The 27,706-nt window shown below is 42.9% G+C and overlaps 1 protein-coding gene across 1 annotated transcript in view; it reads right to left on the reverse strand.

The window, feature by feature from the left end:
- Nucleotides 1-27,706, reverse strand: part of LOXHD1 (lipoxygenase homology PLAT domains 1) — a 296,932-nt gene that overhangs the window by 59,093 nt on the left and 210,133 nt on the right. Inside the window, exons 30-34 of the mRNA XM_089662524.1 lie at nt 20,439-20,648; nt 9,517-9,655; nt 6,242-6,450; nt 4,454-4,639; nt 231-358 (exon numbers count right to left, since the gene is read on the reverse strand). Of these exons, the coding sequence (XP_089518650.1) occupies nt 231-358; nt 4,454-4,639; nt 6,242-6,450; nt 9,517-9,655; nt 20,439-20,648 (872 nt within the window). The remainder of the gene's footprint in view (nt 1-230; nt 359-4,453; nt 4,640-6,241; nt 6,451-9,516; nt 9,656-20,438; nt 20,649-27,706) is intronic.

Raw genomic sequence — 27,706 nt, forward strand, 5'->3', positions numbered from 1 at the left:
CTGAGAGATATTGCTATATGATACCAATCCAGCAAGGAATGAACTGTGCCAACCGTGTTAGGAAACCCAACTTACATAAAATAAGAACTATATTTGCTGGAACCTGGCTGGTTACAGAAAGTTTGTTCAATTATTTTCTGAGTTTTACAATCTACAGATGAAACTGGACACATATTTGTTAATTTCTGGGTTCTTTAGCGGCATTGTTGAAATGAAGTTAAGAATTTTACCTGTCTCCACATTTTGGCAACAGCATGTCGTCGGTGCTCCCACTGGCCCCATAACATATCATGTAAATATTGGCATCGGTACCTCCATTGGGAATGTCACCAGTGACCACTGTGACTTCATGGAGAACCTGGAAGATTCAGAAGACAACACTTCCATGTAAGGATAAATTCACTTCCAGTGTTATTATTATACATGATTTATATAATGCCAACAGTTTCAGTGCTTTACAATATAACGGGAGACAATACAGTAACAATACAGTTCAATACAAGAGGGTTAGGGGGGCCCTGATCCTGGGAGCTTACAATCTAAGAGGGAGGGGCTGGTGGAACAAAAGTAATAACTGTGTGGGATGGACTGGTAGGAGGAATAGAAGATTCCATTATTAGCTGAAGGCAGGATAGGCTTCCCTGAAGAGAGAGGTTTTCAGAGATCGCTTAAAAGTGAGTAGAGTCGGCGATAGTCTGATAAATTGGAGTAGAGAGTTCCAGAGAATGGGGGAGGCTTTGGAGGAGTACTGGAAAAGAGCATGGAAGGAGGAGACAAGGGAGCTAGAGAGCAGGAGGTCATGGGAGGAGCCGAGAGGACGGTTTGGGTGATATTTAAAGACAAGATTGGTGATGTAATTTGGGGCAGTTATAATGGCTTTATATATTTTAATGTTTTGAATTTTATCCATTGGGCAATGGAAAACCATTGGAGGGATTGGCAGAGAGGGTGGAGGACACTGAGTGGAGGCCAGTGGAGGGATTGGCAGAGAGGGGTGGAGGACACTGAGTGGAGACCAGTGGAGGGATTGGCAGAGAGGGGTGGAGGACACTGAGTGGAGGCCAGTGGAGGGATTGGCAGAGAGGGGTGGAGGACACTGAGTGGAGACCAATGGAGGGATTGGCAGAGAGGGGTGGAGGACACTGAGTGGAGGCCAGTGGAGGGATTGGCAGAGAGGGGTGGCAGATATAGATTGGTTAGTAAGGTGGATGAGTCTGGCAGCAGCATTCATGATGGACTGAAGAGGGGATAGCCTGCGATGAGGTCGGCCAATGAGGAGGGAGTTACAATAGTCAAGGCGAGAGATAACCAGGGAGTGAATAAGTTGCTTAGTGGTTTCTGAGGTCAGGGACGGGCGTATCTTGGAGATGTTGTGGAGGTGAAGTCTACAAGATTTGGACAGCGATTGGATTTGGGGCTGAAAGGACAGAAGGGAGTCCAGGATTACACCTAGTATAGTGTTACTTGCATATAAATTTGTTTTGTGCAAATACTGCAAAGTCAAAATGTTCTCAGGTGACATGCTCTGCAATTCGAATGTGTCAAATCAAAAATATATCTGCGCTGTGTCTTCAAATGAGTGGCTGCTCTCACCAATACGTAGTATAACAAACCTACATAAATATATAACATCAAAAAGTGCAGCACCACCAAATTAATTGTGTAATAACAAAACTGTGATAAAAAAACACCCACAGTATATTAACAGTGATAAGATCAATGTCATATAAACTCCACATAAAATATTGAAATGTTATAGTGATAAAAGACCTAGTAAAAATCCTGAAATAATGATTCCACCACCATGTGGTCACTCTTCAATTATTGTGCTCAGAGGTTCACCACCGTCTCCCTGTGAATTTAAAACTCACAGGAAACTATGGCTGCCATTACAACAGCATATACGCTCATATATTGTATCCACAGCCACCAATGTATATGCAATGGCATCCAAGCAACTGCATCAACAAACGCCTCTCAGCAGGAACCGGACTGTGATAAATAAAGCTCCGCAGGAGCAAAACAGATCTCCATTGGTATAGTATTTATTAAAATATTGGATATAAAAACATATTTAAACAAACATAAAAGGCTGCTTACATATAAAGCCGCTGACGTCACGCTGCTGCATGATCCCGTGTCGGCAGGGGCTTACATATAAAGCCCCTGCCGACACAGGATCGTGCAGCAGCGTGACGTCAGCACTTCACACTCCTCTCTGATGTGTTTCGTCCATTAGAACAGCCTTTCTCAACCAGGGTGCCCAGGCACCCTGTGGTGCCTTGAGGTTTCTTCAAGGGTGCCTTGGTAAAATGTCTAAAAATTGCTCAAAACTTGTATACAAGCCATCGGGTGAAACAAGCCTGCCTTTTAGTTACACAAAGCCACAGGTTTTCATTGTGCTCCATTACGACCTTCTAGCCGCCTTGTCCTGACAAGCAATGACATCATCAGTTGATAAGAAGGATATCAGTTGCCTGCACACCATCCTAGTTTGACCCTCCCCTGCCCCTTCCATCAGTGCTGGGGTCACATTAGATCAGTGATGGAGGAAAAACTGAGGGAGAGGAGAAACAATGGAATACTAGTCAGTACCAGTGTGCAAAAGTGTATTTGCTTTGGAAGAATAAATCACCTCTAATGTTGGGTGTCCTACATGTGTGGATGGTGCTGCGTTGTATAAAAGTATTAGAATAGTTTTTAACATTTTAGAATGGGGTGCCCTTTTAAAACGATGATCAGTCTTGAGGCACCCCATTTTAGAATAGGGTGCCTCAAGACTGTCAATTTTATAGGGTGCCTCAAGACTGCCCATAATTTTAAAGGGTGCCTTGACTGAAAAAAGGTTGAGAAACACTGCATTAGAACATTATCAATTTGAATGTGTGAACGGGGAGAATACCGCATATATAAAACTTACTGGTCCACTATTACTATTATTATTATTATTATTATACAGGATTTATGGCGCCAACAGTTCGCTCAGCGCTTTACAATATAATGGGAGACAATACAGCAACAATACAGTAACAATACAAGAGGGATTTGAGGGCCTGATCCTTGGAGCTTACAATCTAGGGGGGAGGGGCTAGTGGTACAAAAGGTAGTAACTGTGGGGGATGGACTGGTTGGAAGAGTAGAAGATTCCAGTATTAGCTGAGGGCAGGATAGGCTTCCCTGAAGAGATAGGTTTTCAGAGATCGGCTAAAAGTGAGCAGAGTAGGTGATAGTCTGATAAAATGGGGTAGAGAGTTTCAGAGGATGGGGGAAGCTCTGGAGAAGTCCTGGAGACAAGCATGGGAGGAGGAGACCAGGGAGCTAGAGAGCGGGAGGTCTTGCGAGGAGCGGAGAGTACGGTTTGGGTGATATTTAGAGACAAGATCGGTGATGTAATTTGCTTCCACCTCCAGCATCTGACACTACTTCCTTCTCCACTATCTCATAAGGCACACACTGTAACCTTATTAACAGTTTATTGATCCAGTACTGCTTCCTCCTCCACCAGGGGTGGACTGACAACTCATGGGGCCCCCCGGCAATAAGGGATCATGGGGCCCCTGTGTCCTTGCCCACACTCAAAATCACCCAAAATAGCCTATAAAAAGGTACCAGGGAAATTTCATGGGCCCCCTACTGACCCCGGGCCCTCGGGCGGTGCCCGAGTGCTCGAATGGTCAGTCCGCCCCTGTCCTCCACTATGATACAAGGTACACACTGTCACTTTATGTAGAGTTTCCTTTTTTACGTAGGAAATTATATTAGCATTACTGGTTGTCTACAGTTTATTACTTGTAGGCAGTACATTCTGATGTTAGACCATGCTGTTTGCACTGTTTGAAAATTGTACAGGTAATTTGATTCAGACCATAATGATAAGCTGCAAGCGCCAAAACCCTCTCATGTTTGGAAGTGCAATTATATGGGCACCCAACTTTTTAATTAATCCAAATATGCTATTACAGCAGCCAGTACATCATCTCATATATAATATAGGTACGGTATGTCAGTACATTGAAATGTTTTGACTTTAGGAAAGTCATTCAGTAAAGGGCCATGTACATTCAGGTCTTCTATAATAAATATGGAAAAATCACGAATGAGAAAGGCAATTATAGCTTGTGTGGTTACAGGCAATCTCTGAGTTACAAACATCCGACTTACATACCGCTCATACTTAAGAACGGAGGCAGCATATTGTCACGCTGGTCCCACAAAACTGCCAGACAGCCATCTTGCTGCTCCCTGCATGCTGCCACCTACTGTCCGGAAGACCTGTCAGCAATCCCATTTCACTGCATGGCCAGTTAACCCTTCTTTATGCTATTCAAAACTTAAAAATAATTTTTTGGGTGGAGTTACACTTAAAAATGTACCTGTTCCCACTTGCATATGAATTCAACTTAAGAACAAACCTACAGAACCTATCTTGTTCGGGACTGCCTGTACTTGGTACCTTTTGGCCAATGGTGATGGCGGTTGCATCCAACATATTGAAGGTGCGGGCACTGAGACCGTCTCCTCTGTCTTTGGCAAACCAACATTTACAAGCAAAGGTGTACATGACTCCTTTGGTAGGCACATTGAGTTGAATTTCTTCCACCAGCCAGCAGCTTTCTGGAGTAGCCCCGTCATGGCCGAGCTGTGAAGAAAAGTGAAGTTTTATTGCAAAATCTTGCTGTGTTCTGAGGATATGAAAGACACTTTTAAACCTATGGGTTATTGTTTATATTTTAAAATTTGGGGCACATTGTGGTTCCAAAGGCTTTTAGATCACTGCAGGATAGCAGTAACGAAGGGGTGATGGAAATAATCACATCACTGACCAAAAATCCGACACTTCTTGAAGTGAGTTAGGTGATAAGAATTCTCTGGGCACTGCAGTTCTTGGAAAATTTAAAGACACAAAGCACTGGTGACTAGACAGGTAATTTAAAACATAACAAAGAAGAGATATTTCAGTTATGTGCCATTGTTGCTTTAAAGAAAGACACTTAATTTAAGTTGCAGAGTCATTAGGAGTATACTGTAAGAAACACCTGAGTAGTCAAATTTTTTGCCCATTTTCAGGCATTTTTGATGGGTGGGGCAGCGAAGAATGTGTTCCAGCATCAGCTGGGGTTCCAAGACCACCAAAAGATGGAATCATTAGTGCATTACAGCCAGGGCTGATGCTTCCACTAGGCAGACTAGGCAGCTGTCTAGGGTGCACTGCCATCTAGGGGCGCCTGGGCACAACAAAGGCTGGCACTCTCTCTGTGTGGGACACCGCCATGTAATTAATGAACCTTCAGCTGAGGGGAGGGGCGGCAGAGGGGCGGAAGAAAGGACAGAGGAAGATGCTGGGTGTCTGGGTCCAGTGTAGCATATGAGCTGCCGTTCCTTCCAGTGTTCCTCTCAGACTCAGTCCCTTACTGCAAGCTAGCTGGCGGCTGCTGATCACTGTGGAGTTTCAGCCCTTCTCTTCCTATTCATCAGCACAGGTGAAGCTGCGCTTGCAGAGGAAGGTAATGTTCAACTCTGATATCTTGTGTCTGTGTGAGTATGCCCCAGCTGGCCGGTGGGCCAGCCATCACAATGTGTCAGTGAGTGATGACATCATCACCATCCCACAGCCTGCTCTTCTAGTGCTTGCTGATCTGTGTCAGTGTTGGTGGTGGTGTTTTGTGTTGGATCTGTCACTGTGTGGGATCGCTCAGTGTAGGTGATGTGTGTGTGTGTGTTTGTGGGCTGGGATGCCTGCTGCTGCAGTGTTTTACCTCCCCCATTGCCTGGGGAATCCCAGCCTGGGATCTGTCAGAGTGTGGATCCATCACCCTCCACTCACTGCAACTGTCACCCTGCCACTGCCAGCCACAGATATAGTCCATCCGTGACACTGATTTTGTCTTTGATGTTGATGCTGGTGGCATCTTATGGCACGTATTTTTGCAAATTTAAAGAAATTTAGCAGTTTCATGTTTTGTTGATTTAATATTTTCTACTGTTTTTAATTTTTTTTTTTTTGGCGGGGGGGGGGGGGGGGGGGCAAGTAGCTGGTCTTGCCTAGGGCACAAAATAGTCTAGCACCGGCCCTAATTATAGCAATGTATGACTCAATAACTAAAGTACAGAGCAGGTAGGTTGTGCATCTTAAGGGTTAGTTTTCAGTTCTGGCTGAAGTATACCTTAGGCCCATAAGATGTTGCTCTCATTTAGGAACAGTTAAAGGAAGGAAAGAATAATAGTAATCAGGATCTCTCACCTCCATCCTCTTAATCTCTCCCACATCTAAACCTACAACTGAGAACTTCTCAACGGACCCCGGGGCAAAGCCTTTCTTTCCCTTGGGAAGGTCCAGCCAGAGCCGATCTGTCTTTATCTTCTGAGGGCCCATAATGATAATGTAGGCTCGGGCTTCAGTGCCACCATCACGCTCCTGGCCTGTGGTGACGGTGATGTGATAGGGAATTACTGAAACAAAAATCACAATGTTTTTAAAGAAAAGCTCCATATATATATATATATATATATATTTTTTTTTTTTTTTTTTCCATACATATTACATTAATTAATAGGACAGCCAAGTGTCTCAGGCCTAAGCACTTTATCCTGCCATCCTCCATACCCAGTATTTAGCAAGGGCTCCAGAGAAGCAATGCAGAAGAGCAGCAAATAAATATCAGTTGAATGGGCAGAAAGCAGAGGCGGACTGACAACTCATGGGGCCCCTGGGCAATAGGGGATCATGGGGCCCCTGTGTCCATGCCCAAACTCAAAAAAGCCTATGAAAAAGGTACCAGGGGTATCTCATGGGGCCCCCTACTGACCCCGGGCCCTCGGCAGTGCCGAGTTTCCAAATGGTCAGTCCGCCCCTGGCAGAAAGCCTACTGTTTTGAATCAGACTGACCCAGTCTACTAGACATGCAGTGAGTTATTTTAAAATATTAATAACCCAGTTATTTACATCAAGGTAAATCTGTCACAAACCTGGACAATTTAGACTGAGCATATGAGGAAAAAGTGCAAAGACAGAGGTCTTCAGCAAAAACCACGTCAAAATGATTTACAGACCACTAAATATGAGTTTTCTTGCAAAAGTTGTGCTTGGCACCACCCCTCCCGAATCTCCCTATTGGTCCTATAATCTGATGGATTAATCAGCTAAATACAGAAATTTCAGGGTTTTTTTAAGGCCTTGATTACAATTTGATTTCAGTATGTATGAGAGTAGTGCTTACAATGAGCTATTGCAAAGCATTGGCAAAGTCTTTGGAAATTTTTGAGCAGCCTTGTTGAAGCCTTTAAAGCCCTTTACAGTTCCAGTTTGGGAATGTTTATCATGGATCATAAAAGAAGTGTTGACTGGATCTTTAAGCAAACTGGCTTCAGTAGGCTTTCAAAAAGCTTCAAGCAGTACTGAAATGTACTAACTGAGGCCTACTAGCAACTTAATAGGGAAAAAGGCAGTTGGAACCTAACTATTGGTTGGACCCAGTGCTAAACCTAAAATACAAGTGTGTGTCAGCACATATAGCACATGTTCACAAAGGTAAAAAAGAAAATTGTGGGAAAAGACACCACTTGGAGCTACTAAGTGACTTAAATGGGTTATATTATTTCAGTCACTCAGTAGCTCCATGTCTACTTGAAACTTGTTTAACCACTTGACCTCCAGAGGATTTACCCCCCTTAATGACCAGGCCTCTTTTTGCTACTCGGCGCTGCACTAATTCAACTGATAATTGCGCGGTCATGCAATGCTGCACCCAAACAAAATTTACGTCCTTTTTTTCACACAAATAGAGCTTTCTTTTTGTGGTATTTGATCACCTGTGCGCTTTTTATTTTTCACGCTATAAACAAAAAAAGGCGAAAAGTTTTGAAGAAAAATGATATTTTTTACTTTCAGCTATAAAAAATATATAGTAAACTCAAAGTTGGTTATAAAGTTAGGCAAAAATGTATTCTGCTCCATGTTTTTGGTAAAAAAAATCCCAATAAGTGTATATTGATTGCTTTGTGTGACAGTTATAGCGTCTACAAACTATGGTATAGATATTGCAATTTACGCCATTTTTTTGCTATACAGCGCTGCGCTAGTTTAAGGGACAATTGCGCGGTCATGCAATATGGTACATAAATTAAATTTACATCCTTTTTTTCCCACAAATTGAGCTTTCTTTTGGTGGTATTTGATTGCCTGTGCGGTTTTTATTTTTTGCGCTATAAAAAAAAAAAGGCTGACAATTTTGAGGAAAAAAAACTATATTTTGGACTTTTTGCTATAAAACATGTCCAGTAAAAATAAATTTAAAAATCAAATTTAGTCATAAATTCCTGGCAAAATGCATTCTGCGACATGTCTTTGCTAAAAAAAAAACCCAATACGTGTAAATTAATTGGTTTACGTGAAAGTTATAGCATTTACAAATGGCGGGAAAGATACTGGGATTTTTAGTTTTTTTTTATACTAATAATGGCGGCGATCAGCGACTTATGGCGGCGATCAGCGACTTATGGCGGGACTGCGGCGGACATTCTGACATTGGGGGGTACTGACTTGGGGTCACTGACATCCCCAGTGACACCAATACAGTGATCAGTGCAAAAAAAAAACCACTGACACTGTACTAATGGCACTGGCGAGGAAGGGGTTAACTTTATTATTAAGTGAAAAGGTTAACTGTGTGAGGGGAGTGTTTTACTAGGGGGCGGGGGTGTGTGCTGCAGGGAACACCGCTGATCGGGAGAAACTCTTCTGTCCCGATCAGCGTGTCCTGGAGCTGTCAGGGAACTGACAGAAAGCACAGCCACTGCAGCTGTGCTCTCTGTCAGCGATTGCCGCTGATTGCCGGGACATAGCCGGTAACGACCGGCTGTGACCCGGCGACTGACATCCGTGGCTGTGATCGGCAATTACAGAGGATGGTCCCCACCAGGGGCGGACTGACCATTTGGAAACTCGGGCGCTGCCCGAGGGCCCAGGGTCAGTAGGGGGCCCTATGAGATGCCCCTGGTACCTTCGTCATAGGCTTTTTTGAGTTTGGGCAAGGACACAGGGGCCCCATGATCCCCTCTTGCCCGGGGGCCCCATGAGTTGTCAGTCCGTCCCTGGTCCCCACATGTGCTTTGTAGCTTCCCTGAACAGCACATCTGCCCCGCTCTACATTAAGATCACAAAGGCTGCAGCAGTGGTGTAGGAACCAGCCCTAGCTCTCATGCACCAGGGAACTGGTTGTAGTTGTGGTGCTACTACCTGTGTCACTGTCCCAGGTTCGGAGGCTAGAAGGCACGCTACAATGCCATTTATTATGTGCAGAAATATGTACAACTTATAATTCCTGATACTCAATAACAGTGCTAGCTCAGGCTTACTTAGAAAAAAATATTTCTTTAAAATAAAAAATACTTGAGAGCTCTATGTGTGAAAAAAAAGTGTAATTTACTCATCTAAACCAATCGCATCCAATCCTCAATTTATTTTAATATACGGTGATGCTCTTCTGGGCATTTGATAATATGTAGGAATCATCTTACATTGCCCATCTTGTATAGAGCCATCTATGCTGCTTTTATTCTTCAAGTTGGCATTGTTGTCCTGACTTTTGAGACTTAGAGCAGAGCCCCAAAAGCTTTTCGATGAGCTGCCCAAACTCTGTCGCTCTCCGTCGTAATCCTGAAAAAAAAATGACAGCGTTAGCGCCAGTGGGATGATGATACATATCATAGGGGCAGCACAGTGGCTAAATGGTTAGCACTTCTGCCTGTCAGTACTAAGGTTGTTGGTTCAAATCCCAACCATGGCATCACCTGCCTGGAGTTTGCATGTTCTCCCTGTGCCAGCGTGGGTTTCCTCTGGGTACTCCAGTTTCCTCCCACACTCCAAAGACATGCTTGTAGGTTAATCGGTTCCAGTCTAAATTGGCCCTAGTATGTATGAATGTGAGTTAGGGACCTTAGATTGTACACCCCTTGAGGATTAGGGATTGATGTGAATGTACAATATACAGTGAAGGAAATAGGTATTTGATCCTTTGCTGATTTTGAATGTTTGCCCACTCACAAAGAAATGATCAGTCTAAAAATCGAATGGTAGGTGTATTGTAACACTGAGAGACAGAATAGCAACAAAAAAAATCAAAATAAATGCATGTCTAACAAATGATGCACTGATTTGCATGTTCATGAGGGAAATAAGTAACTGCACCACATCAAAGGCACGATGGACGGGGCAATGTACCATCAAATCTTGGGTGAGAACCTTCTTCCCTCAGCCAGGACATTGAAAATGGGTCGTGGATGGGAGTTCCAGCATGACAATGACCCAAAACACACAGCCAAGGCACCAAAGGAGTGGCTCAAGAAGAAGCACATTAAGGTCCTGGAGTGGCCTAGCCAGTCTCCAGACCTTAATCCGATTGGAAATCTGTGGAGGGAGCTGAAAGTTCGAGTTGCCAAATGTCAGCCTCCAAACCTTAATGACTTGGAGAGGATCTGCCAAGAGGAGTGGGCCAAAATCCCTCCTGAGATGTGTGCAAACCTGGTGGCCAACTACAGGAAACGTCTGACCTCTGTGATTGCCAACAAGGGATTTGCCACCAAGTACTAAGTCATGTTTTGTGAAAGGGATCAAATACTTATTTCTCTCATGAACCTTCCTCATGAAATCAGTGCATCATTTGTTAGACATGCATTTCTTTTGAATTTTTTGTTGCCATTCTGTCTCTCAGTGTTACAATATACCTACCATTCAAGTTTTACACTGATCATTTCTTTGTGAGTGCGTAAACATTCAAAATCAGCAGGGGATCAAATACTTATTTCCTTCACTGTATATGTAAAGCACTGCATAAATTGAAAGCACTATATAAGTACCTGTAATAATAATAATCTGTCACATTAGAACAATAATAATCACAACAAACCATGCACAATTTGCACTCAGGCAACAATGTTGGTGCTGTCGAAGACAGTGACACAAACTTTTCTGCGTTAGGGATCTCCACATTCTGGCATCGTCTTAAAATTCTTCTTTAGCCTTCACACAAATGCCCAATCTGAACCTTTACCCAACTCACAAGTTTTTTTATTCTTCCTCCAAAATCACAACTTTTTTTATTCCTCCAGGACTTCTCCCCAGCTGACACTGCCTTCCCTGTGCCATCAGGCATTCACCAATCCTCCAAGTATTTATGCGCACCCTCAAATGCCACCATTTCAGAAACATGTATTTCCCTGAATAGTAATCTTAACCTGATGTTTCCTGACATTTCTTAACATTCATTGTTATCAGAAACACATCTACTAATGCCAAATCCCCCTTGGCTCTTGTGTCATATCTTTTACCCGTTAGACCGTAAATTCTCTTCTACAGAATTTTATATTCCTAACATTTCATCTATTTGTGCATTTGATAATATTACCAAAATATCTCCTTTATGCCTTACTTTATAAAATGCTGCAGAGGTTGTTGCAGCTATTTTGGGTATCAATAGAGGATAGGACCTTCTGAACGGCTTGTGTGGCTGACGCATGTACTTGTAGGGATTACTCAGCATTTGCATTTAGAACATCAAGGGAAGCTCCTATCAGGCAACTTTTAGAGGCATGCTCCTGTGACCAACGGTATTGGTATGGTGGTAGTTTTCTTTTTTTCAGAACTTTATTGAGGTTTTTAGAGTAAAAGTAACAACATAACATGGAGAACAATCAGGGTTGAGTTTTCATGTGCTCTAGTGGTGCACTGAAATGAAAATTCTGGTGTCGAAACCGAAAACAAAAATTCAATATGCACTTGGCTGGAAACCAGAGTGCGCAGTTTTTAAAAATGAATATATATTTTTTGGAAAAAAATACATTTTGATTAAAAAAAAACAATATATACCCCAATTTTTTTGTAAAATATGAAAGAGGATGTTACGACGAGTAAATAGATACCCAACATGTTACGCTTTAAAATTGTTAATGCTCGTGGAATGGCGTGAAACTGCAGTGGGTGATGATTTAAAAATGTCTACAGGTTAGCAGTGTAAAGTTACAGAGGAGTTCTAGTGAGAGAATTATTGCTCTTGCTCTGACGTTTGTGGCGATACCTCACGTGTGTGATTTGAACACCATTTACATATGTGGGCGTGGCCTACATATGCGTTCACCACTACGTGCAAGCACGGGGGGACGGGGGCACTTTAAACTTTTTAAAAAAAAGTGTTTAATATTTTTTTGGGTTTTTTTGCACTGTCCCTTTAAAAAAATTTGTAATCACTTTTATTCTTATCACAAGAAATGTATGCATCCCTTGTGATAGAAATAATTAGTGACAGGTCCTCTTTATGGAGAGATATGGGGTCAATAAGACCGCACATCTCTCCTCTGCAATGTAAAAAATTGGATAAAAAAAAAGCATTGATCTAGTGCAGGGGTCTGCAACTTTTAAGACATAAAGAGCCACTTGGACCCGTTTCCGAAGGGAAAAAAAAGACTGGGAGCCGCAAAACCATTGCAACATTTAAAACAAATCCGACACTGCATATATTGTTTCTTACCTTAATGCTATATACAGGATCGTGCAGTTAGCTTCATCCCCCATATAGTAATTCATCCCCTATAGTAATTCATCCCCCATATAGTAATTCATCCCCCATATAGTAATTCATCCCCCATATAGTAATTCATCCCCCATATAGTAATTCATCCCCCATATAGTAATTCATCCTCCATAGTAATTCATCCCCCATATAGTAATTCATCCCCCATAGTAATTAATCCTCCATATAATAATTCATCCCCCCTATAGTAATTAATTCCCCATATTGTCTCAATTCACTTACCTTTGCTCCGCGCGTTCCTCTCGCTGTGTTCCCGCGCTGTGTTCCGGTCTTCAGGGCAGACTGTGAGAGGAGTTCGTCACGCTGCCCCGCCTACACCCTGGCTGCCCCGCCTACATCCTGACAGCTAATGTTCCACGCTCCGCGGGCCGGATTAAAAGAGTCCTGACTTTTGAGGCGGCCGCCCGAGAGGAGGGAGGGGAGCGGGCCCCGGCACACAGAAGAGCCGCATGTGGCTTGCGATCCGCGGCTTGCCGACCACTGAAACCCTATTGCCTGTCACCTGGTGGGCAGTGTGCTCCGGAGCCGCAGCAAAGATGAAAAAGAGCCGCATGCGGCTCTGGAGCCGCGGGTTGCTGACACCCGATCTAGTGCTTTAAAAAAAAAATGGCCAAAACGGGAAGTAACATTGCTCCGATCCTCCAAGAGCATAGAGAAGAGTTGAGGCCATCTTTCCTTCACTCATCTCTATGCCCAGTGCCAGGATCGATGGTTTCTCAGGTAACGCTGAGAACTACCGAACAGAGGCTAGCGGTGGCAGCGGCGCCCAGTCGGCGGTGAGGGGTGGCGCCGACGGCGGGTGGTGTTTTTTTTCGGCACCTGTATCGGTGTTTTTTTTTTCATATCAGCCGATGGCCAAAAGGGGTGGTTTCGGCTGAAACATTTTGGCCATCTACATTTTGGTGCATCCCTAATATTCTCCTAGACATAATTGGTAGAGTACTGGAGGTGTGATCCCCTATAGAAGAGGCCTCAAACTTTCTAAACAATGGGCCAAGTTTACTGTCCTTCAGATTTTAAGGTGGCCAGACTGTGGCCAGTAGTAGAAAATGCCCCAGCATCAGTGGGCGTAAACAACACCTCAGGATTGGTGGTCAGTGAGAGTAAAAAAATTACATAGTGCCTGTGGTCCGTAGGAGGAGGTATAGTGCCCCATCACTGGTATTAAAGGAAAGAATAGTGCCCCGTTGTTTTTAGCAAGAATAGTGTCCAATCTTTGGTGTTAGTGGGAGGGATAGTGTTCTATCATTTATATCAGTGTTTCTCAACTCTTTTTAGGCAAGGCACCCTTTAAAATTATAGACATTTTCAAGGCACCCTCTTAAATTATGGACAGTCCCGAAGCACCCCATTCTAAAATGTAAAAAAATATTCTTTTTTATTAATTATAGTTTTTTTGAATTTTCCAATACAAAAAGAACCTAGTACACAAACACTTCACATATACATAATTCCAATTTTACACCTCCTTATCCCCTGTGCTCATATTCATCACTTCATGAATTAGTTTAAATATTTTATTCTTTTGTTGCTCATTCATTTCTGTGCCAAGCTCCTTTTCCCATTTTTCCAAGAACTGGGGAGGATCCATAAGGATTTTATAAATCCTGGAGGTAACTTGTTTTGGAACTGTAGCTACATTCAATAGTTTTTCAAATGGATACAGATCCTCCGACGTCCTCAGTGGTTGTCGGAGCATTGTAATAAAATGTCCTAATTGACAATACCGCCACTCATCGAATATGATAAATAAAATTTTTTTCTTCTTTAAATCTTGAAAAGTGTGCAATTTCCCATTATTCAATATGTCCTTCAGACATGCATTTTTATCTTTAGTCCATTTCCCAGAGATATCATCCTTCCCTGGGGGAAAATACTCCGTTCTCATTAGGGGAATCAAAACTGAATTATGTTTCCATCACTTTTGCTTGTGCATTCTGTCCCAAACACTTAAACTTTCTTTGCCAATGGATTGATATTCACGTCTAATGTGCAAAATTTATGTGGTATCCAAACGATCTTCCTTAACTGTGCCTTACTTGAAAACCCTTTTATATTTGCCCAACCTTTCCCTCGTGAGTTAAATGTCCAATCTACTATTCATGATAAATTCACCACTAAATAATAATTCCTAACGTTAGGCAAGCCCAATCCCCCCTTCCCTATTGCCCTACACCAAATCTCATGCCTAATTCTCGGTTTCTTATTTGCCCATATAAACCTAAGTATCATCTTTTTTATTACCCAAAAAAAAAGACTCTGGTAGGTGTACTGGAAGCATGTACAGATTTTTTTGGTACCATCACCATTTTTATCAAGTTTATACGACCTATCCAGGAGGCTCCACCCTTTGAAAGTCTCCCCAGCTTATCCTTTATTTCATTTATTAATGGAATATAATTTGCCTGGTATAGAGCTTTTATTGAAGGAGTTAGTTTTATATTCCCAGGTAGCCTATTTTCTTTTTCCTCCAAGTGAATAGAAAATTTTTTTGTAAACTCAGCTTCTCTAGCTTTGTGATATTAATATTTAGAATCTCTGACTTTGCAGGATTTACTTTCAGATTCGATAGCTCGCCATATTGTTCTAATGGTCTCATGAAGTTATCCAATGTTATTCTGGGATTTACAATATAGAATAACATATCATCTACATATGCTGCCACCTTATGCTCCACTTCCACTATATTTATTCAAGCTATATCGACCCACTTTCTTACCCTCACCAGGACGGGTTCCAAGGATAATACAAATAACAGAGGAAAGAGTGGGCATCCTTGTCTAGTACCATTATGCATTTTAAAGAACTTGGAAAGGGATCTGTTGACCTTAACCGCCACTGATGGTCCATTATAGAGCCCTTTTATCCACTTTAACATTTTATGCCCTAATCCTAAGGCCTCTAGCGTGTCAAACATGAACCCCCAGTTAACCCTGTTGAAAGCTTTTTTTGTTTTATTCAACAGGATTATTGTCGGCAGTTTCTCTCTCTTTACTCCTTGCAAGAGGAGCAATGATCTCAAGCCATTGTCCCTCCTCTTCCAGGAATGACTCCAACCTGATCCAGATGTATCCATTCCGGCATCAGCTCCTTCAGTCTATTTGCCAATACCTTAGCATATAATTTTGTGTCAATATTTAATAGAGATATGGGCCTATAACTGGCACACTGTGAGCTATCTTTCCCTTCTTTAAGAATGATCGTTATATAAGCTTGCAATGACTCCTCCCTCATTTTCAACCCCTTCTTTATTGCATTTACATAACCACACATTTTAGGGATGAAGAGATGTCTAATTTTTTTTAAATATCCCACAGTATATCAGTCCAGGCCAGAGCTCTTTCCTGCGGCCGTATTTTTTAGGGCCAAGGTGATTTCCTCCGGGGTGATAGTTCTTTGTAAGGCCTCTAATTTTTTCTTCTGCTATTCTTGGCATATCCACCTCATTTAAGTATTTCTGCCTATTTCTCTTCCTTTCCTCCTCTGTTTCTTTTTATTTCTGGGGCTCACATCATACAACCTGCTGTAATATTTTTGGAACCTGTTGGTGATATCAGTGGTGGCGTACACCATTTCTTCTTTTCCATTTTCCATTTTTTCTATAAAGTTTTTAGATTTCTTTTCCTTTAACCTCCTCATTAAATATTTTCCAGGTCTATTTCCCCACTGATATTTTTCTTTTGAGACCCTGTTGAGCATCCTTCTCAACTCTTGTTCCATAAGATCTGTTAGTTCTTTTACAAATGATCTTATGATATATGTCTGTACCTGTCTTCTTTTTATGTGGCTGTTCTAACTTATAGAGCCCCTCCATCACCGTCTTTATTTTGTTCGATTACTACATGTTGCCCTTGAATCTGTCGTGGAGTATTTCCACTCGCGATTCCTATTTTGAGGTGAGACTCAAAACACGTACGCCCACTCTGATCCCTAGCTCGTGACATTGGTTATTTCAGAGTTTGACCACATGTTTGGTCTCCAGGCTACCCATGTCCACTTTGCCCCTCCTCCCCCCACCGTCTCAGCCGGGGAGGAAGAAGATCGAAGGGGAAGGAGCTACAGCGCAGCCCAGAGGAGGACCGGGGATGCGGTGTCGCGAGAGGGAGGGATAAAAAAAAAACCCTCCAGGCTCAGGGAAAAAATAAGGAATACTCTTCCTCTCCCTTCCCCCGGCCTCCCCCCACAAACCATCCACCCCCCTGCCCTCCCCCCTCATCTACCTACTGTTTCTTCTTAGATTCCTGCTGCCACTTTCCTGTCCCCCGCCTTACCTTCTCTGGGGGCATCACTGACCTCCCTTCAAGGTCCATTTTCTGTAAGTCTAGTTTTTTGCAAAAGTCACTAAAGTCTTGTGGGAACCTCAGCCTTGCAGATTTCCCATCTTTCCATCTAATCAGGCATGCTGGAAAGCCCCAGTTATATTGAACTTTTTTTTCTCTCATCTGTTCTAGGAACGGTCTCAAAGATCTTCTTCTAGCTAAAGTCTCTGTTGCAAATGTCAACAAAGATGTTTCCTCATATTTTATTTCGGAGGTAATACGCAGACTTTTCAAAATTTTTTCTCTTTCTTCGTAGTGATGAAAACGAACTATCACATCTCTGGGGATTTCCGCCGGCACTCCTTGTTGCCGTCTAATCCTGTGTACTCTCTCAATTTTCAGGGGATCTGTCACTGATCTTCCCATTAATAGATTGAACGCTCTCTTAATTTTATCATGTAGCTCCTCTGCTTGCTCTTCTTCTGGTAGACCCCGAATCCTTAGGTTACATCTTCTGTCACGGTTCTCTTGGTCTTCCAGTTTAAATGAGAACTTTCTCTGTTCTCTACGCATCTACTCCACCTGCGTTTCTAATTTATTAATTAATTAAGCTTGTGCCGACATAGTCTCCTCTACTTCTTCCACTCGCATTAGTATTCAGCCCAAATCATTGCGTAGTGCCCCATCTAATTTTTCATGATATCTCCAGTTTTGCGAACATTTCTGCTATCTCATTTTTTGTAGGTAGTTGTGACGAAGCTTCTTGATGTTCCATGACATTATGTACCATGACACTGTCCACACTTATCTATTCGTTAATCTTGTTCCCCAATTGACAGTCTAGATTGATCTCCATCTGAATCTCTAATTCTTTCTTGTTGTATGGTTCACTTTTCTGGACTATTCTCCTGACGGTGAATGTATTTTTTAATTGTGCTGGCATTTGCACTCGGTTGGGGAGTCGGTTGAGCCCCCCCTTTTTGCTGATCTACTCTTCATGCCTGTTTAGATTTCCTAAAACTTTTCTTTTAGTATACAGGTATATTCGTACTCGTCCCCAATAAGGTTCTCATTTTTACTATTCTTCTATGCAATTTTGTGACTTCTGCCGGGAGACTTTAGGGGCAAAAAAGGCTTGCAACAGTTCCACCCCTCTCTGAGAACACCTCTCTGGGAGAGATAGTGTTCTATCATTTAGATCAGTGGGAGAAATTATACTCTATTGTTGGTGTCAGTGAAATGAATAGTGCCCTATTATTGGTGTCAGTGGAAGGAATAATGCCCCATCGTTGGTGTCAGTGTGGGGAATAGTACCCCATATCAGTGGGAGGAATAGCACCCCTGATGCTGGAAGCAAAGGGCTGCATGTGGCCAATGGGAGAAGCATTGTGTTGGCAAGTTCATTAATGCTATAAGCCAAAGGATCCTGTTGGTCAGGCCCAGATGTAACCACAAGTTAATATTTACTCAGCTCAGCTCATCCCCTCAAAAGACTATTACTTGGGCCCCAAATTAGAACTATTACCTATAGTTGCACTTACCGGTATGTTACAGTGCCCCTACCCCCCATAGCCAGTCTTAGGCTGGCCATACACAAAGCAAATTTTGACTGGTTCTTGATGAGTTGTGGATGGCCCTGTCGAAAACCTTTCACCCATTCACCTTTCACTTCAATCTGGTGCAGGTGTTGGCTGTCACAAAACAGTAGTTAGCAGGAAAGAATTCTCCATCCACACTGTTTAGAAAGCTATAGCCTGTTGGCTGAATGAAAGAAATTCTTTGGAGAGTTTGTAATCTCCATGGGGAAAATTTTGACAAGCAGCTGGTGGCACTGACAAGCTGCACAGCTGACATCTCACTGCATTGGGAAAAGGTGAGTATAAGACTAGAGGAGGGGGGCACTATAATATACAGTTGTGTTCAAAATAATAGCAGTCAGACATCACTAACCGGATCAATCGCTGTTTTTGGTAGAAATTATATTTCTACATGGCAAATAATTTCCTAGCAGGTGTAGTAGAGTAATAGAAATCCAACAGACCCAACAGTCATGACATGCATGCTGCTGATTCTGTGTCATTGAATCACTCATTGAAAGGGGCATGTTCAAAATAATAGCAGTGTGGAGTTCTATTAGTGAGGTCATTCATTCTTTGAAAAACAGGTGGCAATTATTGCCCTTATTTAAGGAAGGAAGGCAGCAAATGTTGTACATGCTGGTTACAGTGCATTTCTCTCTGAAATTCTGAGGAAAATGGGTCGTTCCAGACATTGTTCAGAAGAACAGCGTACCTTGATTAAAAAGTTGATTGGAGAAGGGAAAACATATAAAGAAGTGCAGAAAATGATAGGCTGCTCAGCTAAAATGATCGCAAATGCTTTAAAATGGCAACCAAAACCTTAAAGACGTGGAAGAAAGTGAGAAACTACCATTCGAATGGATAAAAGAATTGCCAAAATGGCGCGGACTCAGCCAACAATCAGCTCCAGGAAGATGAAAGAAGGTGTAAAGTTCCCTGTGAGGACTGTTACAATTAGAAGACGCCTATGTGAAGCCAAGCTATCTGCAAGAAGCCCCCGCAAAGTCCCACTGTTGGAAAAAAGACATGTGCTGAAGAGGTTACAATTTGCCAAAGAGCACATTGACTGGCCTAAAGAGAAATGGCGCAACATTTTGTGGACTGATGAAAGTAAGATTGTTCTTTTTGGGTCTAGTGGTCGGAGACAGTTTGTCTGATGACCCCCAAACACTGAATTCAAGCCACAGTACACGGTGAAGACAGTGAAGCATGGTGGTGCAAGCATCATGATATGGGGATGTTTCTCATACTACGGTGTTGGGCCTATTTATCGCATACCAGGGATCATGGATCAGTTTGAATACATCAGAATACTTGAAGAGGTCATGCTGCCTTATGCTGAAGAGGAAATGCCCTTGAAATGGGTGTTCCAACAAGACAACGACCCCAAACACACCAGTAAACGTGCAACATCTTGGTTCCAGACCAATGAGATTGACGTTATGGAGTGACCAGCCCAATCCCCGGATCTTAATCCAATAGAAAACTTGTGGGGTGACATCAAAAATGCAGTTTCTGAGGCAAAACCAAGAAATAGAGAAGAACTGTGGAATGTCGTCCAATCATCCTGGGCTGGAATACCTGATCACAGGGGCCAGAAGTTGGGTGACTCTATGCAACACAGATGTACAGCAGTCCTCAGAAACAGTGCTTATACAACTAAATATTCATGAAGTGATTCAAAGGAAAGCAAAATCTTCAAACATTTTTCAGTTTATATAGTGAATGTTTGAGTTTGTAAAGAAGAATACAAACACTGCTATTTTTTTGAACCGTCTAATATTCACTTTTCTCAATGTTTTTAGAGGAACAACACAAATTTGATCTATTTTTCTTCATGTTTTGATTTGGAATAGAATGTGTCGTGTTCCCAATGCATTTGTGTGGATGGAAATAAAAGCTATTAGAAGGATTTTGAGCTTTATTCACTTTTTTCAACACACTTATTATTTTGAACACAACTGTAGGTGTAAATACATTACATAAGTACAGTTTAGCACTCTATGATCAAATACCTTTTCATAAAAAATCCTATCAATCCTCTTGTCCTCTTTCTTGGTGGAAAGCCACCGCTCACAAAGGAACATATACGTCTCCTCGGTCACCTCATTCAGGATTTCCACCCTCTCCAAATACCAATCTGGGTTCAGCATGCTGTTATCATGTCGGATCTTAATCTTGAAAATGGTACCCAGGTCCACAGCCTCAATGTAAAATTTATCCACCTGTAAAATATAATCACAATTAAAGAGCACTGGAAGTCTGTAAAATTGTACGTGATAAAGGAGTCAAGTAAAGAACGTCAGGCAGGGTATTTTAGAAGACTAATATTAAGCCTTACACTTATACAACTTCAAGTGAATCCGTGCTTTTCTTCACTTAACTGCCCTTCCCTTAAGGCTCGTATGTTTTTTAAGGGAAATACCAGGTACTTTCAGGTATTTGTGAGCATGTGACAGAACTTAAAACCTGGTAACTGGTCCAGCAATGTCACATGGTAACAGGAAGACATTTCTCAGCCTCACAGTTGGAACTTGCCGATAGCTTCACTCTTTGTGGCCGAAAAGATCAGCAGGAGAACGAAGAGAATTTGCACAGCTGGGGAAAGGAGAATTTACGAGACAGTTCAGCCTAACACATCTAACTCTTCCACAGTAAGACCCTTTAATGAAGCAGGCAAACAGTATGGAGGAACACAGGTCCAAAGTTGGCCTTACAGAAAACAGGTTCCAAATAAAACCACTTTTATGCCCCTCACAGTTTATGATACCATAGTATAGATGCCTACTGTTAACTGGGTGGAACTGTGAAGTCTTTTAGGAAAGTTGGTGGATGAATCAACCAAGCTGCTTGCCTTCAATCAACAAAGGTTAGCTTTACTAAACATATTAACAGTATAGTCAGCATGCTTTTAAAATAAAATTTTAGCTCTGGTGGCTATTCCCACCCGCTTTCTAGTGCTGTCCCCTGAAGGCTCACTTGGCCACTGATCCAGCACCAAGCCTCTTCCAGGATAAATGACACCCAGCTTCATTCAAACCACTTATTGTATGCCCAGGGAGTCATGACTTTGCATCCATCCCTGGACTTACTGGAGAATGCGGCAGAGATCAGTGCTACATAACGGCGTGGTGCTGCACTCTGCAGCAGTTAGGACCTGCAAACCACTGAAGGAAGAACATGAAGAGAACCTGTGACATCACACTTGAAACTTGACAAAAGTCAAGACAAGTTGACAAGGTCCTTCAATTGGTAGAAATGGTGAATAAAGGAGGCCTGGTGAGCCTGAAGTTGGACTATAGCAGTGTTTCTCAACTCCAGTCCTCATGGACCCCCAACAGGTCATGTTTTCAGGATTTCCATTATTTTGCACAGGTGATTTGATCAGTTTCACTGCCTTAGTAATTACCACAGCTGTTTCATCTGAGGGAAATCCTGAAAACATGACCTGTTGGGGGTCCATGAGGACTGGAGTTGAGAAACACTGGACTATAGTGATGACTAACTGATATCACCCAACAAGCTGACCATTCATCAATCTAAGGCAAACCTATCAGCCATTTTAAACATTTAGGACTAAGTGTCCTGCTTCAGGTGCCAGGTACCACAAACTACCTAATACCTGGAATCCGTTGTGAAAAACAGTGAACGCAAAACCAACAAACTCAAAGCAGAGAGCAGAGCCTGCATATGTTATGATCAAATACAGCTGCTCTTCTATATACATATACACTGCTCAAAAAAATTAAAGGAACACTCTGAAAACACATCAGATCTCAATGGGAAAGAATCTCCTGCTGGATCTCTATACTGATATGGATGGGGTAATGTGTTAGGAACGTAAGGATGCCCCATCTTTTGATAGAAATGAAAATTATCAACCTACAAAGGACTGAATTCAAAGACACCCCGAAAATCAAAGTGAAAAAATTATGCAGCAGGCGAGTCCATTTTGCTGAAATTTAATTGCAGCAACTCAGAATGGTCCTCAGTAGTTTGTATGGCCCCCACGTGCTTGTATGCATGTCTGACAACATCGGAGGAGGCTCCTAATGAGATGACGGATGGTGTCCTGGGGTATTTCCTCCCAGATCTGGACCAGGGCATCACTGAGCTCCCGGACAGCCTGAGGTGCAACCTGGCGGTGTCGGATGGACCGAAACATGATATCCCAGAGGTGTTCTATTGGATTTAGATCTGGAAAGCGTGGGGGCCATTCAATGGTATCAATTCCTTCATCCTCCAGGAACTGCCTGCATACTCTCTACACATGAGGCCGGGCATTGTCGTGCACCAGAAGGAACCCAGGACCCAGTGCACCAGCGTAGGGTCTGACAATGGGTCCAAGGATTTAATCCCAATACCTAATGCAAGTGGGGGGGGTCATTGTCTAGCCTGTAGAGGTCTGTGCATCCCTACATGGATATGCTTCCCCAGACCATCACTGACCCACCACCAAAATGGTCATGCTGAACGATGTTATAGGCAGGATAACGTTCTCCACGACTTCTCCAGACCCTTTCACGTCTGTCACATGTGCTCAGGGTGAACCTGCTCTCATCTGTGAGAAGCACAGGGCACCAGTGGTGGACCTGCCAATTCTGGTGTTCAATGGCAAATGCCAATCAAGCTCTATGATGCCAGGCAGTAAGCACAGGGCCCACTAGAGGACGTCGGGCCCTCAGGACACCCTCATCAAGTCTGTTTCTGATTGGTCAGAGACATTCACACTAGTGGCCTGCTGGAGGTCATTTTGTAGGGCTTTGGCAGTGCTCAACCTGTTCCTCCTTGCACAAAGGAGCAGATACCAGTCCTGCTGGTGGGTTAAGGACCTTCTACAGCCCTGTCCAGCTCTCCTAGAGTAACTGCCTGTCTCCTGGAATCTCCTCCATGAGACTGTGCTGGGAGACACAGCAAACCTTCTGGCAATGGAACGTATTGATGTGCCATCCTGGAAGGCATGGACTGACTGTGCCACCTCTGTAGGGTCCAGGTATTGCCTCATGCTACCAGTAGTGACACTGACACTAGCTAAATGCAAAATTAGTCAGAAAAGATGAGTAGGAAAAAATGTCAGTGGCCGCCACCTGTAAAACCATTCCTGTTTTGGGTGTCGTTTCATTGTTGCCCATCTAGTGCACCTGCTGTTAATTTCATTAACACTAGAGATGAGCGAATCGAAGTATCCGAAGTGGAATTCGAGTCGAATATCGGAAAAATTAGGGCCACAGAAACGATAATTGGGGACAGAGAAAAGTTACTTAGGGACAGAGAACCATTACTCAGGGACACAGACTTGTTAATGAGGGCCACAGAATCGTTATTTAGGGACAAAGAAACGCTAGTTAGGGCCACAGAATTCATAATCAGGGACAGACAGAATTGTTATTCAGTGCCAGAGAATTGTTACTTAGGGCCACAGAAACGTTATTAGGGCCACAGAATTTTTACTCAGGGACAGACAGAATTGTTACTGAGTGCCAGAGAATTGTTACTCAGGGACAGACAGAATTGTTACTGAGTGCCAGAGAATTGTTACTTAGGGCCACAGAAACTTTAAGTAGGGCCACAGAATTTTTACTCAGGGACAGACAGAATTGTTACTGAGTGCCAGAGAATTGTTACTTAGGGCCACAGAAACTTTACTTAGGGCCACAGAATTTTTACTCAGGGACAGACAGAATTGTTACTGAGTGCCAGAGAATTGTTACTCAGGGACAGACAGAATTGTTACTGAGTGCCAGAGAATTGTTACTTAGGGCCCCAGAAACTTTACTTAGGGCCACAGAATTGTTACTCGCACAGACACAGAATTGTTACTCGCACAGACACAGAATTGTTACTGAAGGCCACAGAACTGTTACTTAGGGCCACAGAATTGTTACTCGCACAGACACAGAATTGTTACTCGCACAGACACAGAACTGTTACTGAGGGCCACAGAACTGTTACTTAGGACCACAGAATTGTTACTCGCACAGACACAGAAATGTTACTCAGGGCCACAGAACTGTTACTTAGGGACAAAGAAACGCTAGTTAGGGCCACAGAATTCATACTCAGGGACAGACAGAATTGTTACGGAGTGCCAGAGAATTGTTACTCTGGGCCACAGAAACTTTACTTAGGGCCACAGAATTTTTACTCAGGGACAGACAGAATTGTTACTGAGTGCCAGAGAATTGTTACTCAGGGACAGACAGAATTGTTACGGAGTGCCAGAGAATTGTTACTCAGGGCCACAGAAACTTTACTTAGGGCCACAGAATTTTTACTCAGGGACAGACAGAATTGTTACTGAGTGCCAGAGAATTGTTACTCAGGGACAGACAGAATTGTTACGGAGTGCCAGAGAATTGTTACTTAGGGCCCCAGAAACTTTACTTAGGGCCACAGAATTGTTACTCGCACAGACACAGAATTGTTACTCGCACAGACACAGAACTGTTACTGAGGGCCACAGAAACTTTACTTAGGGACAAAGAAACGCTAGTTAGGGCCACGGAATTCATACTCAGGGACAGACAGAATTGTTACGGAGTGCCAGAGAATTGTTACTCAGGGCCACAGAAACTTTACTTAGGGCCACAGAATTTTTACTCAGGGACAGACAGAATTGTTACTGAGTGCCAGAGAATTGTTACTCAGGGACAGACAGAATTGTTACGGAGTGTCAGAGAATTGTTACTCAGGGACAGACAGAATTGTTACTGAGTGCCAGAGAATTGTTACTTAGGGCCACAGAAACTTTAATTAGGGCCACAGAATTTTTACTCAGGGACAGACAGAATTGTTACTGAGTGCCAGAGAATTGTTACTCAGGGACAGACAGAATTGTTACTGAGTGCCAGAGAATTGTTACTTAGGGCCACAGAAACTTTACTTAGGGCCACAGAATTTTTACTCAGGGACAGACAGAATTGTTACTGAGTGCCAGAGAATTGTTACTCAGGGACAGACAGAATTGTTACGGAGTGTCAGAGAATTGTTACTCAGGGACAGACAGAATTGTTACTGAGTGCCAGAGAATTGTTACTTAGGGCCACAGAAACTTTACTTAGGGCCACAGAATTTTTACTCAGGGACAGACAGAATTGTTACTGAGTGCCAGAGAATTGTTACTCAGGGACAGACAGAATTGTTACTGAGTGCCAGAGAATTGTTACTCAGGGCCCCAGAAACTTTACTTAGGGCCACAGAATTTTTACTCAGGGACAGACAGAATTGTTACTGAGTGCCAGAGAATTGTTACTCAGGGACAGACAGAATTGTTACTGAGTGCCAGAGAATTGTTACTTAGGGCCACAGAAACTTTACTTAGGGCCACAGAATTTTTACTCAGGGACAGACAGAATTGTTACTGAGTGCCAGAGAATTGTTACTCAGGGACAGACAGAATTGTTACTGAGTGCCAGAGAATTGTTACTCAGGGCCCCAGAAACTTTACTTAGGGCCACAGAATTTTTACTCAGGGACAGACAGAATTGTTACTGAGTGCCAGAGAATTGTTACTCAGGGACAGACAGAATTGTTACTGAGTGCCAGAGAATTGTTACTTAGGGCCACAGAAACTTTACTTAGGGCCACAGAATTGTTACTCGCACAGACACAGAATTGTTACTGAAGGCCACAGAACTGTTACTTAGGGCCACAGAATTGTTACTCGCACAGACACAGAATTGTTACTCGCACAGACACAGAACTGTTACTGAGGGCCACAGAACTGTTACTTAGGGCCACAGAATTGTTACTCGCACAGACACAGAATTGTTACTCAGGGCCACAGAACTGTTACTTAGGGACAAAGAAACGCTAGTTAGGGCCACAGAATTCATACTCAGGGACAGACAGAATTGTTACGGAGTGCCAGAGAATTGTTACTCTGGGCCACAGAAACTTTACTTAGGGCCACAGAATTGTTACTCAGGGACAGACAGAATTGTTACTGAGTGCCAGAGAATTGTTACTTAGGGCCACAGAAACTTTACTTAGGGCCACAGAATTGTTACTCGCACAGACACAGAATTGTTACTCGCACAGACACAGAATTGTTACTGAAGGCCACAGAACTGTTACTTAGGGCCACAGAATTGTTACTCGCACAGACACAGAATTGTTACTCGCACAGACACAGAACTGTTACTGAGGGCCACAGAACTGTTACTTAGGGCCACAGAATTGTTACTCGCACAGACACAGAATTGTTACTCAGGGCCACAGAACTGTTACTTAGGGACAAAGAAACGCTAGTTAGGGCCACAGAATTCATACTCAGGGACAGACAGAATTGTTACGGAGTGCCAGAGAATTGTTACTCTGGGCCACAGAAACTTTACTTAGGGTCACAGAATTTTTACTCAGGGACAGACAGAATTGTTACTGAGTGCCAGAGAATTGTTACTCAGGGACAGACAGAATTGTTACGGAGTGCCAGAGAATTGTTACTCAGGGCCACAGAAACTTTACTTAGGGCCACAGAATTTTTACTCAGGGACAGACAGAATTGTTACTGAGTGCCAGAGAATTGTTACTCAGGGACAGACAGAATTGTTACGGAGTGCCAGAGAATTGTTACTTAGGGCCACAGAAACTTTACTTAGGGCCACAGAATTGTTACTCGCACAGACACAGAATTGTTACTCGCACAGACACAGAACTGTTACTGAGGGCCACAGAAACTTTACTTAGGGACAAAGAAACGCTAGTTAGGGCCACGGAATTCATACTCAGGGACAGACAGAATTGTTACGGAGTGCCAGAGAATTGTTACTCAGGGCCACAGAAACTTTACTTAGGGCCACAGAATTTTTACTCAGGGACAGACAGAATTGTTACTGAGTGCCAGAGAATTGTTACTCAGGGACAGACAGAATTGTTACGGAGTGCCAGAGAATTGTTACTCAGGGACAGACAGAATTGTTACTGAGTGCCAGAGAATTGTTACTTAGGGCCACAGAAACTTTAATTAGGGCCACAGAATTTTTACTCAGGGACAGACAGAATTGTTACTGAGTGCCAGAGAATTGTTACTCAGGGACAGACAGAATTGTTACGGAGTGCCAGAGAATTGTTACTCAGGGCCACAGAAACTTTACTTAGGGCCAGAGAATTTTTACTCAGGGACAGACAGAATTGTTACTGAGTGCCAGAGAATTGTTACTCAGGGACAGACAGAATTGTTACTGAGTGCCAGATAATTGTTACTCAGGGCCCCAGAAACTTTACTTAGGGCCACAGAATTTTTACTCAGGGACAGACAGAATTGTTACTGAGTGCCAGAGAA

Source organism: Staurois parvus, unplaced genomic scaffold (genome assembly GCF_062004578.1).
Source record: "Staurois parvus isolate SC_StPar_1 unplaced genomic scaffold, SC_StPar_1.0 ptg001489l, whole genome shotgun sequence".
Classification (NCBI taxonomy): domain Eukaryota; kingdom Metazoa; phylum Chordata; class Amphibia; order Anura; family Ranidae; genus Staurois; species Staurois parvus.